Source organism: Aspergillus lucknowensis (genome assembly GCF_044049455.1).
Source record: "Aspergillus lucknowensis strain CBS 449.75 chromosome Unknown BJX67scaffold_32, whole genome shotgun sequence".
Taxonomy (NCBI): domain Eukaryota; kingdom Fungi; phylum Ascomycota; class Eurotiomycetes; order Eurotiales; family Aspergillaceae; genus Aspergillus; species Aspergillus lucknowensis.
The window spans coordinates 95074-107719 of NW_027263576.1; the positions used below are offsets into that span (position 1 = coordinate 95074).

The following is a 12646-nucleotide window of genomic DNA, read 5'->3' on the forward strand; positions in this document are numbered from 1 at the left end:
CGGTTATGGCACACGACTGGGTTTGGCGCATGGCTCGCCGCGATCACCGAAGTGTGGGCGGGCTGGTCGGCGATCCCGGTTTGTTGAGGGGCACATGAATGATACGGTGAGCGAAAAGCCGCCGAGTATCTTTCTACGGGATGTTGGGACAAATGAACCCGCTCGCAGACAGTCCGGGATCTTTCGGTTCGGGAAGGCGATTGCATCCGCGTTCAATCCGTTTGGTGGGTGGAGCAGCGTGTCGGAGATTTGGAGGGGATCTCATGACGGCCGCCGTGAAGAGGAAGCCACGAATGACCGGCTGAGACAGGCGGAGATGGCGTATGAAGAGCTGAAACGGGCCGGGTATAAGGGTACGGCAAAGGGGAGCTGCATGCAGAGTCTTGGGACGGCGAACGCGAGCCTCCCGGACGAGACCTGGAGGTCTATCCGGCAGAAGATGGAATATGGGAGTGGTGTAGGCCACCATTCACGACAGAGCTTTGGCCACACGCCGAGCAATTGTGAACCTGCCAGTGGGAGTTCGCTTCGCCCATCATTCCCGGACCTGCGCAAGACCAGGTCGTCGCTTGGGATCAAACGGCCGGATGGCATGTCATCATTGTTGCAGCACCTTGACAGCCGCGGGCAAGAAGTCCGACATCAAAAGTCTCGCAAGGATATGCAGCGGCAGGCTAAGCTCCTTAAGAGGGTTAGTGACCTAGAGGACAAGCTCGAACGGGCTCGACGGGAGTTGCAAGAACTCACTAGCGAGGAAGAGCTTTTGGTGCAAGACCTTCATGAGGAGAGGCCCTACCAGCGAAAGTTCATTCCAGGAGCATTGCCGTCATTGCCGTCGGAAAGGCTGCTGCACGACTTGGAGCCAGCCGCTCCGTTGAGCCCACTCCCAGAGACCACCGACCCAGAACCCGGATCCGAATCTACCAGACCTCGAAATCAAGTACGTGTGGACAAAACAAGTCTCCTATCCCCAAGACCCTGGCGGAAGACGTCCCTGTCTACACCTCGCTCCCGCTCTGCACACAGCTTATCTCGCAAGCGCAAGTCACCCGGTGCCGAATCGAAGAGACGGAACCCAATCGATGAGCAGGAGGACCAACAACGACAACCCCTATATAATCTAGCGGCTCTAGAAGACCCAGCCCGAAACCAAATCGCAACGTCAGCACAGTCAGCACCGGCAGCACCGGCAGCACCCGCCCTTTCCCGCATAGCGAAACTCCCCAAAACTGCCCGCGGTGACAGCCCAGGCTCCGTGGAGCGCATGCAGAAACATAAAAGCAGCCCAGCAGCAGCAGTCGCAGAGAGTACCCCTTCGCCTGTTGCTGAAGAGCGCGTGCTGCGGTCCACGAATCCACGGAACACGTCTGCGACGCCTGTGCTGAAGATGAAGAGGGGTCGCGTTGATTTACGCTCTACGACTTCTCTTGGTCCTGACGAGAATAAAGAGAATGGATATGAGAATGAGAAGAATACCCTGCAGAATGATGAAAATGAGGAACACATTGGCAGCTCCGAATTAGAATTGCCAGACTCTGAACCCCATCAAACGCCTGCAAACCCGACCTCTACCTCTGTTCGACGAAAAGCGAGATACGAGTATATCCCGCCTGTTCCTCCATTACCGAAGGACCTTGCCGCGACAGCAGCCAAGGTCGATCGCCGTCTCGCGAAGGAGATGGGGAAGAGGCGGGTACAGAGGCAGAGAGACGGGAAGGTCCCGGCTGACGGGTTTCAGTGGCCTGAGGATTTCTTTTGATACAACATTTCTTGCATTTTGTCCTACCAGTACGAGTAACTATCTCTGGCTGACTTGAGATTGGACGAGAGTCGATTGGATGATACGATGAGATATGCCTTTCATGAATGTACATGAGTTATGTTTGACGGAACAATTGACTATGATCACCTTCTCTCTGGCTACACATGGATATCTACCTACCGAGATTTGGGGCCGAGATTGAAACTGAACTGACTTAGAAGATAGCCGTCGCATTGGGATGCGAACTCACACCACCTAGACACCAATTAGCTCACCCAACCAACCTCACAACGCAAGAAACACAAATCTAAAAGCGAGGGAGAAAGTAGAAAGAGAGGCGAGGGAGGGGAGCATACCAACAACATTCGCCGGCGCACTCGTCAAAAAGAACGTCCACCTGCCCAACCGCCGACAAGTCCCCGCAAGCTTCTCCAAATCCCACATCTCCCCCAACGGCATCCCCCAAAGCGCCAAGATATTCTGGTGCATGAACCCGATCTTCCCCCTCCCGCCCTCCGTCGACGTAACGGGCCAGCACTCGAACGTCGGAGAATCACCCGCCACCGCGGCAAAATAGCAATCATGCAACCAGTCTAGAATCGTCTCTTCCTGCTTCAGCCCAGCCCACTGGAGGTCGTCATGCGTGCGGAGCGCAGCCGCGGTCCGTTCATTGGGGGAGAGCTGGTTACACCGCTGGATGAAGCCGGAGCGGACGAGGAGGATGTCGCCTGGTCTTATGGAGCCGCCTGCTGACTCGGGGCGGATGTCGATGCCTTGGAACGCGGCGCAGGCGGTTAGGTCTGCGTGGGAGATTGCGTGGCTGGTGTAGGGGTCGTAGGTGATGTTGTGGGTTTCGGCGTAGTGTCTGTAGTCGAGGAGAACTGCGCGCGCGGCGATGCCGTGGTTTGCCCAGTGGTGGATGCTACAGCGGGTTGTGGGGTAGGGGCCGTCGATGTCGTCGGCTCTTGCCTTTTATTTCCACCAAGCGTGTTAGTTACGGTTCCTTTAGCATTGATGAGGAGCGTTGTGTAGGGGTGACTAACGCCGTTGTAGAAGCATTTTGTGCCCAAGTGAGCAAACTATAAGATCGGCCGTTAGCCGTAAGCTCGATCGTAGGTAGAGGAACAAGGGGGCCCATACATGTCGAAATCCATCCCACTGAGTCCCACTTTGCGTGTTCAGGATATACAAATCGTCATAGCCCACTCCGCTGCCCAACGGCTTGATCTTATGCTGGAAGACCTCACGTCCGAACGCCGGGGTCTTGGGCACGTCAAGGGGTAGACTATTCCCATCAACACTTCGATCAACGTAGAAAGACTGGGACATACTCCAAGCGAACCATCTCCCCAGTCTTGATCTCCGCCGCTGCAGCCTTCACCCTCGTTGGGGTGAGGAGATTCAACCGGCCAATCTGAGTATAGTATTAGCCGTCTATATCCTCTGCGCTTCTCCACCAGGGCAGCGAAGAATGAGGAAAGAATACCTGGTCATCCTTCCCCCAGACCCAAGCTGCCTCGTCTGGAGCCCCCGATATCTTGGGCAATTCGCGACGAGAGGGGAACCGCGATGCATCTGGGTTCCAGGGGAGCTGGTTAGGGTTCTGGACGGCGGCACGCCCGGTGAGCGAGTCGACGACTTGGCTGAGGCGATTGGTTGGGCTCATTATGGGTGTATTGGTGCTGTCACGGAGGTATCTCTTGCGATTGACGTGTAGGTTCGTCCAGGAGAAAGAGGGGAGGAGGCATGATGAGCATCAAGACTTGGGGGCCACCATCGCCGTTCGGTTATGGAACTTTCTTGGCCGAGGAAGTCCATGTCCCTGGGGCCTGGTTGACCTTTTGAGGTCGGAGGGGAGCAAATCAGAAGAGTTGGTCGAGTGTGGGGAGAAGAGGAGAAGTTGCAAAGTGAGGGGAAGAAAGCGCATCCAAACCCCACCTTCTCAAACTCATCCCAAGGAAACGCATACGAACTCTCGTTATTACCGAGGTCGACCATCGGATCTCCCTCGTTTTATGCATTTTTCTGATTCAGGACTGGCATCGTCCGCTACATATGATACATAAGCACCGTCCTCGTCCACGGCAAGGAAGCGCTCCCAGGACACAACCGTGCTGAAATCAACAAAGAAGGCGGCATCAATTCCGAGAATGTAGATGATGCAACCAAGGCCCACCACCAATCCATGCGCATAACGAAACAAACGCCGAATACAAACACCAAGCCTGCCCATCGTAAAGCTGATGCGGATCCAAGCAGTCTGCGAGTCTCGTGGAGTACTCGAGCCGTTCGAAGAATGCTATCACCCGACGCCGAAAAGATTGACAGAGATGTGAAGAGCTGAGGAAGGATTCCGTCACTTCCAAGTCAGACAGAAAAAGATCGTAGCAAAAGACAATGCTAAATGCAGCCATCAAACAGATCGTTCCCGAACTAGAGGTAATTCAAAGTGGGACAGACAGATCAATTAGGCGTCGGCACGCCGGTTGATTGGGAGATGTTGCGGCCTCCGCGACCTCGAGACCCGTAACCACGACCATAGCCGCCTCGGCCGCGACCGTGGCCACGTCCTCTACCACGACCACGGTAGCTGCTCCTGTACCCATCGACGCTGCCCTGGCCGAACGTCTCAATATTCCGCTTCTCCTCTTCACCACGCCATTCCCGGCCCCCAGATCGGGTGCCCGTACCTTCTTCGCGATCTCGAGCTTCGCTTGAGATGTTGTCGAAGAACGATGTCGTCCTGTTGTAGACATTGGCGTTCTGAGTTGTTGGGGGAAGCTCAGCAGCGCTGGACACCTGAGAGGGTGATTCAACCTCTTGGACAGGGGAGCCGGTCGCAATCGCTTCTTTGACCAGATCCTGCTTGTTGAATTTGGCGTTGGCCGTCTCAAAGTCATAGTCTGTATCTGGCACTTCGAGTTTCTTGTTTTGCGCTTGTTGGTAGTGACCTCGGTGGCCGCCACGACCACGAGATTGCTGACCACCGCGAGGAGCACGGTTACCTTCATACGGTTTCAGCTCATTCAGCTGCCGGGTAACCCCCTCCAACGAGGTATCCGTGTGCTGTGGTTTCTTCTGACCATTGGGTTGAGGCAACTTTGCCATCGCTGCTGCGACAGCGGCTGTTGCCGCACGGGTCGCCTCGGTAATGGCGGCTTGAGCGGTGCCTTGGGTCACATTGTTCGCGTTGGAAGGAGCGAGGGGAGCGCTGGGAGCCGCAGGGGCGCTGGATTTGGTAGGGGCGGAAATTGGTATGACAGGGGGGGCACGCACAGCCCTAGGTCCAGTCGGGGGTATCCTCTCAGTCGGAGCGGTTGTTGCCTTAACGGCTTCTGTCACTGAAGGCTTCGATTCAACTGGCGGGGTCGGCGCGTTCTCAGCCGCTGCAGGAGGTGCAGGAGGTGCAGGAGCGTTCTGGTCAGCGGGCTTGCTCAAAGGACGATCGCCAACTGGAAGCTCTGAAGTAGTTCTGGGGGCATCCGGGGCCACCCCTTGAGATGGAGGCGTGCGGTGCTGACCGGGAGGCCCAATCGGCACTTGAGGAGGAAGCTGGCCTGGGCCTTGAGGAAAGCCCTGACCAGGAGGAGGGTACCAACCTGGGGGCGCACCATACGGCATAGATGGGTATCCGGGACCGGGTGGGAATGGGGGATACCGTGGTCCATAGGGGCCATAATAACCTTGAAACTGAGGTTGTTGAGGGTATCCAGGAGGGGGGGGACGAGGCCCCTGTTGGGGTTGCTGGTGCGGTTGCTGCGGCGGCTGTTGCGGCTGCGGGGGGAGGCCTTGAGGTCCTGGTCCTGGATGAGGTGCGCTCTAAGAACCGAAGTCAGCCAGATGCTCTGTCTTCTTGCCATTTAAAAAAGAGAGAGAAAAGTAACAAAAAGGTTTGCGCGTATGATCCATTCAGAAGGAAGGCAACGGAAATCTCCACACGGTTGTTTGCGCATTTCAGAACAGGTCTGTGAGTTTACATCCGAAATATTTCATCATGCGATCATACATTCGACCAACACCCACAAGATAAGAGAGACGAGGGTGCTGAGGTGGAAAGAATGGGTTGGTGAAGATTAGACAGATGTACTCACCCCTAGGATTGCTGGGTCATCTGGCATCTGAGGTTCCGGAAGTGCGTTCTCCTTCTTGTCCTCGGCAACACTGATATCTTTCACATCGCTCCCGCGGAACACAATGTATTCGTAGATGCTATTGGAAGGGGAAATCTCCTCGGCGGGATTGCCTCGCCTGCCCTCGGTCCCAAATGACACAACATTCTGCAAGGCAATGGTCGAGGCTTCCGGGTTGATCTCATGTAAAGTGCCAACATAGCTGGATGGGGTCAGAGAAACACCAATATAATGGGGCGCGGGAGCTGGAGAACTAAACAACAATGCGAAGAACATACCGGATGTCGCTCTTGGAGATCAGGTTGAACCGCTGACTGCCAGGTGTTAACTCCAAGGTCGCCGCGCATACCCGAGCTCAGGCCACTGACCCTATTAAATGGTTCATATCCATTTTGGCGAGAAGGCGCGATTGCCGCGCGAGCAAATATAGGGAGATAGGGGATAGGAAGGATTGGAGTTTAAGAAGAAAGGACAATGGCGTGGAGAGGAACGGGGGGAGATGGGATGGAGGTGAGGAGAGGAGGCGGAGGAAGGACAAAGCAGAGTTTGGTGGGAAAAGGGCTGAGGGCTACGGTGGCCCACAGGAGCTCCGAGAGCAGTTCTGCCGGGCCATGCAGGATCAAGGAGCATCAATTATTGCTCTCCCAGCCTCTGTTCCTGTGAATAGTATAGAATTCCTTTCTCTAACTTTCCCTTTCGCCCATCATGTCCACTTCCTCCCATCGGGATGACTTCTTCCAAACGACGTTCGTTCCCTCAACACGCCTTACTCCGCATCTCGTCTTTTCACATTTCGCTGATGATTCTAGATCCGCTCTTGATGAGCAGAGGCGAAAGGACGCCAAATCGAAAAACACGAATGGTTCTCCCATCAGACTGCAGAGCAAAATCCTCGCTATCCAAGCGGATCCTCTGAATGAGGGTTCCGTCTATGTCGCCCAGAGTGGTGGAACGGTCAGAAAAATAATCCTCGAAGTATGTTGATCCAACTGCGAGCTACCGCATTTTTATCTTGCTATTGCTGCTAACTCATACACCGTCTTCTCTGCATGTAGACCGGTGAAACAGCTGCTATATTTAAAGGGCCAACCGCACCTGTCACGAGTCTCTGTTTCAGCCCCGACAGCCAACTCTTGTTCGCCGGATGCTGGGACAAGACCATCTGGAGCTGGGATGTGCAGTCAAAACAACCGAAACTACGATATGAAGGCCACACCGATTTTGTAAGGTCGGTAGTTAGTACGAGACTCAAAGGCCAGGACCTGCTGGTTACGGGTGGTGCCGATGCGCAAATACTAGTCTTCGATATGGCAACCGGGCAACGCCTACACGTCCTCAAGGGCCACACAAAAGGGATTCAGGATCTATCGATTGACCCGACTACAACTGATCCCGATAATTCCGAACAAATCGTGTTTAGCGCGGGTAGCGACAGGGAGATTCGTCACTTCGGTATCTCTAAAGGCAGTCAGGACCTTACCGGTACGGAGGCTTTGTTGGCCCACGATACGAACATCTATAAGCTCTTTTTTGACCAGGATGGAGATCTCTGGACAGCTTCCGCGGATAAAACAGCTAAATGTCTTGTTCGAGATGATTCATGGAAACCGAATCTCACGCTTAGCCACCCTGACTTTGTGCGAGATGTAGTAGTCGACGAGCGAGGTGGCTGGGTAATTACTGCCTGCCGTGACGAAGAGATCCGTGTCTGGAACCGATCGGTGCGTTTTCTTCCTCTATTCTTAATACGTCTTTCTGCTGACCAAAATTTCTCAGACCGGACAACTATACCACACTTTCTCTGGTCATTATGAGGAAGTGACCGGTTTAGCTCTCGTTGGGTCGATACTGGCCAGCATTAGTATTGATGCTACTGTAAGACAGTGGTCTCTAAAAGCCGAGGACCTTCAGAATGCCGTGGCACGGGCAACAAAACCTCCGGCCGACGAACAGCCAGGCAAACCAGAGTCAATGTTGACTGAAGAGGAAGAGCGGGAGTTGGCAGAGCTACTGGAGGAGGATTAACCAAACGGCAAGGGCTAAATTATAAAAGCACTGGAAGAGGGCAAACTCGTAGGAGCAGGAACCGAGTAGTAGCTGTCGTACCTATCCCCACGGACGCAGTCGACACGCAAAGAATGTGCCACGTGACCCATGCGATCATGACGCAAATCGGAGGGCGAACGGCGATCAATAATTTGAAGCAGCCAACGCGCGAAACCGTCCGCCCATCCTCGCTCCTTGAGCCTCTGTGTCGTTGCTTGCCACTCGCATGAGCACCAAGCATTCCTTCGGAGCTCAGGAGGCGTTCGTCGATCACCTTCCTGACTGACTTCTGATTTGCTCTCTCATCTTACATATCAGCTTCCCCGCCTCCGGCGAACATACCAGTGCGGGCGGACAGCTTCGCAACCTATAACCCTCTCCCCTCGGGTTCTACCGAAGTATATACATATCAAAGAGTAGATTGATCCATAATACAGGGCTGCCAAACATGCAGGCGCAACAGTCCCAGGCACAGGGCAGTACGACGAGCGCGGGCCCCAAGCTCGTTAATCGGCTGGGAGCGAGTAAATCGCCATATGTAAGTAAGCTTCAGAATCCATTATAACCTTCAAATACCTAATCTGTATTGACTGGATCATGTGCAGGTGCGAGCACACGGCCATAATCCCGTGGCCTGGCAACTATGGGATGCGGAAAGCATGGAGCTTGCCAGGAGGTATAACCGGCTGATCTTTCTCAGTATCGGCTATTCAGCATGCCACTGTACATCCTTATTAGTTGTTGTCATGTTAATCAATGGCAGTTGCTAATTCTCGACAGGGTGCCACGTTATGGAGAAAGAGTCATTCATGTCGCAAGAGGTGGCTTCGCTTCTCAACGAATCCTTTATCCCGATCAAGGTCGACCGAGAAGAAAGGCCTGATGTCGATGATATATACATGAATTATGTTCAAGCAACCACTGGCTCTGGAGGTTGGCCGTTGAATGTCTTCTTGACTCCGGATCTCGAGCCTGTCTTCGGCGGCACGTACTGGCCGGGACCAAATTCGACGTCGTTGCATGGCCCTGAGACTGTCAGCTTCATTGAAATTCTTGAAAAATTGAGAGCTGTCTGGAATACCCAGCAGCAGCGATGCCGCGACAGCGCAAAAGAAATTACGAAACAGCTCAGGGAATTTGCTGAGGAGGGCACGCATACGTATCAGGGTGACCGCCAGGGCGATGAAGATCTTGATATTGAGCTTCTAGAAGAGGCATATCAGCATTTTGCATCCCGGTATGATACAGCCAACGGAGGATTCTCGAGAGCGCCGAAATTCCCTACTCCAACCAATTTGAGCTTCCTTCTCCGTCTTGGGGTCTACCCAAGCGCAGTGACCGATATTGTCGGACAAAAAGAATGCGAGAACGCCACGGCAATGGCGGTTGATACCTTAATAAGCATGGCCCGCGGGGGCATACGGGATCATATCGGCCATGGGTTTGCTCGGTATAGTGTCACGGCCGATTGGGGACTACCTCACTTTGAGAAAATGTTATATGACCAAGCCCAGCTTCTGGATGTTTACGTTGATGCCTTCAAGATCACTCACAGCCCTGAACTTCTGGGCGCAGTTTATGATCTTGTTACATACCTTACTTCCCCTCCGATCCAGTCGCCGACTGGTGCTTTCTATTCTTCTGAGGATGCCGACAGTCTACCCACCCAGAACGATTCTGAAAAGCGAGAAGGAGCCTTTTATGTTTGGACCCTGAAGGAATTAACCCAAGTCCTCGGGCGACGAGATGCTGGTGTTTGCGCCCGTCACTGGGGTGTGCTTCCTGATGGAAATATCGCACCAGAGAATGACCCCCATGATGAGTTCATGGACCAGAATGTCCTTTCAGTCAAAATTACTCCAAGCAAGCTAGCAAAGGAATTTGGCTTAGGTGAGGACGAGGTGGTTCGAATAATTAAATCGGCAAAGCAAAAGTTGCGTGAACACCGGGAAAGGGCCCGTGTTCGGCCCGAGTTGGACGACAAAATCATTGTTTCATGGAATGGACTAGCAATTGGTGCTCTGGCGAAGTGCAGCGTTCTATTCGAAGAGATCGAGAAGTCGAAATCAGCACATTGTCGGGAAGCTGCTGCCAAGGCAATCAGTTTCATCAAAGAGACACTGTTCGACAAAGGCACCGGCCAACTCTGGCGCATTTATCGTGATGGCAGCAAAGGAACGACTCCAGGGTTTGCAGAAGACTACGCTTTCTTGGCTAGTGGTTTGCTGGACATGTATGAGGCGACTTTCGATGACAGCTACCTACAGTTTGCTGACCAGTTGCAACGTATGTTACCTCCCTTATCCCAATAGGGCCCCCCGGTATACTGATAAACCTTTTCTTCCACAGGCTATCTCAACGACTATTTCCTTGCCCACGTCGGGTCCACCCCTGCAGGGTACTATACGACTCCATCGACGCCTGTCCCAGGGTCGCCGGGTCCCCTGCTCCGTCTGAAGACCGGTACTGAGTCTGCAGTGCCATCAGTTAATGGAGTCATTGCGCGCAATCTCCTCCGCCTTTCCAGCCTTTTAGAAGAAGACGGTTATCGCGTTCTCGCCCGTCAAACCTGCCACTCCTTCGCTGTAGAAATTCTACAGCACCCATTCCTCTTTGTGGGCCTCCTCGACGCGATCGTGGGATTAGAGACAGGGACGCGCAATGTCACAGGGGTCCTCAGCACGGCGACTATATCTCCAGAAGGCGGATCTACCAACGAATCGGTCCCAGCGCGGGAAGCGTTGGTGAAGAAAATTCGTGCAGAAGCGGGCCTGACACTGTCGACCTCTTCAACGACGGTGGCGGCTCTCGTGGATATCCAGCCTTCGCACGGAGACTTTGTCGAGAATGAGTCTTCTTGGCTCCGGACGCGGAACTCGCTATTCAAGGACCTGAAGGCCGCAGAGGCGCCAAAGAACCATCTACTTATTTGTGAGGAGGGCCGTTGTCGGACGCTTGATATCTAATAGTTGGAGTAGAAGTATGTGTTGGCCATCTGATTGAAAGTTTGGCGAAGTTAACCCTACACGCGTTCGCTAAAAATAGTATCCTTGAGTACGTTGCAAACTCCAAGGTCCCGATGGTTGATGTGGATGTTGATGGATGTTGAAGTATATGGTGCTTCAAGCCGTGGCGTACTACTACGGCACCGCCGGTGGTTGAGTCCCCGAAAGCTTTTCTTTGAAACCCAGAAAACTGTATCCTCCTGTTGCTACCAGGAGAATGTCAAAATTGCGAGGAACTTGTCGCTGGGCTGTAACCATTAAGGGTTGCTATCAACACGCTTTCAGGGCTCAATGTATATATCTACGGCCGCACCTATCAGGGTCCCAACGACACAGAAGGGCCTTTTACTAAATTTCACGCTGTCTTTTAAATCAAAAACCCAGCCAATAACACCAAAGAATAAGTCCATAGATGCTGATTGAAAGGGTGAAAAGCCAGAAAGATGAATTTATATCTGATTCTGTCGTTCTAGGCCACTCGCCGCGGAGATTAGGTTGAGATCGTGCGACGACGGCTGATGAGAAATTAGATGCAAAGCCCACAGTCGGCGGCGAGTGCTCTTGCAGGATGGCGAGTTGCTGGGGCATGGAAGAAAAAGTCTGAAATGAGCTTCCGTTATCCAGGTTCTCTGACTGGGCGTTGGTCGGTTCCATGATTTGGTCAGTCCTTTTCCGAGCCCAGGCGATGAGAGGAGCGGGGCAACTATCTGTCGTGCTTGCTGGTGGATGAAACATCGTGTTTTCTCGGCCCGAGGCTCTCAGAGAGAGAGACTGAAGCGAGAAGAAGGTTCGAAGCATACAACAAAAAATCGTTGAGTCTCTCATCCTTCCGAAATGAAAAACTTCACCACCGTCCGCCAAGCGAGTCAGCCGGTTGTCAGCGCAGGAACCCGGTTCCAGACTCAGACTGCGAAGACGCCAACGATTTCTTTGCCAACATTTTGCCCCTGAAGGAAGGAGAATGGGGCAACTCGGCCAATGTGCTGGCGCTAAGGTGCGACGGTGAAACACTAAAGCGGCTGCCGGGTTGCCAAGTTTTGGTGGTTAATCATGGCCGTCTCCCCTGAATTTAATTTGATCTGGTGGGCCGGATCGAGGATGACGAGTTGTTTTTGTGGAGTGGAAAACTCTCCTTCTGCGCGGAGATCTCCGGGACTGTGCCTCGAGAAGGATCAGGAGGGAAAGCACAAGAGCAGTCCAGAGGAGAAGGCTGGAAAAGGCAGATCCTTGGTCCGACCGATGCAAGTACTGGCAGTTGCCATTGCTTTTGGCCCGTGGTGGCGCTGCTGATTGGCCCCAAATCTCCGTTCCTGAAACATTTGAGGCGTTCCTGCGTCTTGGGCGTCTGACCACACCGTTTGATCTGTGCTCAAGCAGTGCAATCTGGATGGCGATTCAATTGCAATTGAGGCCACTGCTGGGGAACGTGTGGACGCTGACTGCTAAAGCCTCGATGGCTGGGGCATTATTCTCCCAGGCACATGTGGAATGCTTTGTGCTGGCGAGAGACGATCCTCCGAGTCGGCACGGTAATTCGCTCAGGTCCTCGCGACAAAAAAAGGAGTCAAGCATTCCATGGTTCGAGTCTCTCGTGGCTTCAACATAACAAAGAAGGAGAGAGGAGTTCAAATAAAACAAAGCAATCCCTTCTGCTTGACCTGAAGAGTTGACAAGTACAAGAAACCGCGTGGGCTCCCGTCATC

At 53.4% G+C, this 12646-nt stretch overlaps 5 protein-coding genes across 5 annotated transcripts; 2 read left to right on the plus strand and 3 right to left on the minus strand.

The window, feature by feature from the left end:
- Positions 1–1867: 1867 nt before the first annotated feature.
- BJX67DRAFT_182851 (uncharacterized protein) lies at positions 1868–3689 on the minus strand. Its single transcript, XM_071025211.1, has 6 exons — positions 3249–3689; positions 3094–3176; positions 2903–3047; positions 2806–2841; positions 2119–2731; positions 1868–2017 (listed from the first exon to the last, which is right to left on the minus strand). The coding sequence occupies exons 1-6, from the start codon at positions 3426–3428 to the stop codon at positions 1977–1979; spliced, it is 1098 nt and encodes a 365-aa protein (XP_070884339.1). The 5' UTR covers positions 3429–3689; the 3' UTR covers positions 1868–1976.
- A 536-nt stretch (positions 3690–4225) lies between these two features.
- BJX67DRAFT_382851 (putative G2/M phase checkpoint control protein Sum2) lies at positions 4226–6283 on the minus strand (the record flags this gene model as incomplete). The annotated part of the gene is made up of 4 exons (XM_071033315.1): positions 4226–5581; positions 5854–6094; positions 6171–6206; positions 6261–6283. The coding sequence occupies 4 exons, from the start codon at positions 6281–6283 to the stop codon at positions 4226–4228; spliced, it is 1656 nt and encodes a 551-aa protein (XP_070884340.1).
- A 222-nt stretch (positions 6284–6505) lies between these two features.
- BJX67DRAFT_182924 (WD40 repeat domain-containing protein) lies at positions 6506–7927 on the plus strand. The gene is made up of 4 exons (XM_071025212.1): positions 6506–6638; positions 6702–6867; positions 6948–7613; positions 7669–7927. The coding sequence occupies exons 1-4, from the start codon at positions 6598–6600 to the stop codon at positions 7915–7917; spliced, it is 1122 nt and encodes a 373-aa protein (XP_070884341.1). The 5' UTR covers positions 6506–6597; the 3' UTR covers positions 7918–7927.
- Positions 7928–8283: 356 nt separating this feature from the next.
- On the plus strand, positions 8284–11110 carry BJX67DRAFT_182926 (thioredoxin domain-containing protein). Its single transcript, XM_071025213.1, has 4 exons — positions 8284–8476; positions 8544–8661; positions 8719–10224; positions 10288–11110. Exons 1-4 carry the CDS (start codon positions 8387–8389, stop codon positions 10902–10904), a joined length of 2331 nt encoding a protein of 776 aa, XP_070884342.1. The 5' UTR covers positions 8284–8386; the 3' UTR covers positions 10905–11110.
- BJX67DRAFT_182927 (uncharacterized protein) lies at positions 11111–11881 on the minus strand. The gene has a single exon (XM_071025214.1). It carries the CDS (start codon positions 11766–11768, stop codon positions 11316–11318), a length of 453 nt encoding a protein of 150 aa, XP_070884343.1. The 5' UTR covers positions 11769–11881; the 3' UTR covers positions 11111–11315.
- Positions 11882–12646: the final 765 nt, after the last annotated feature.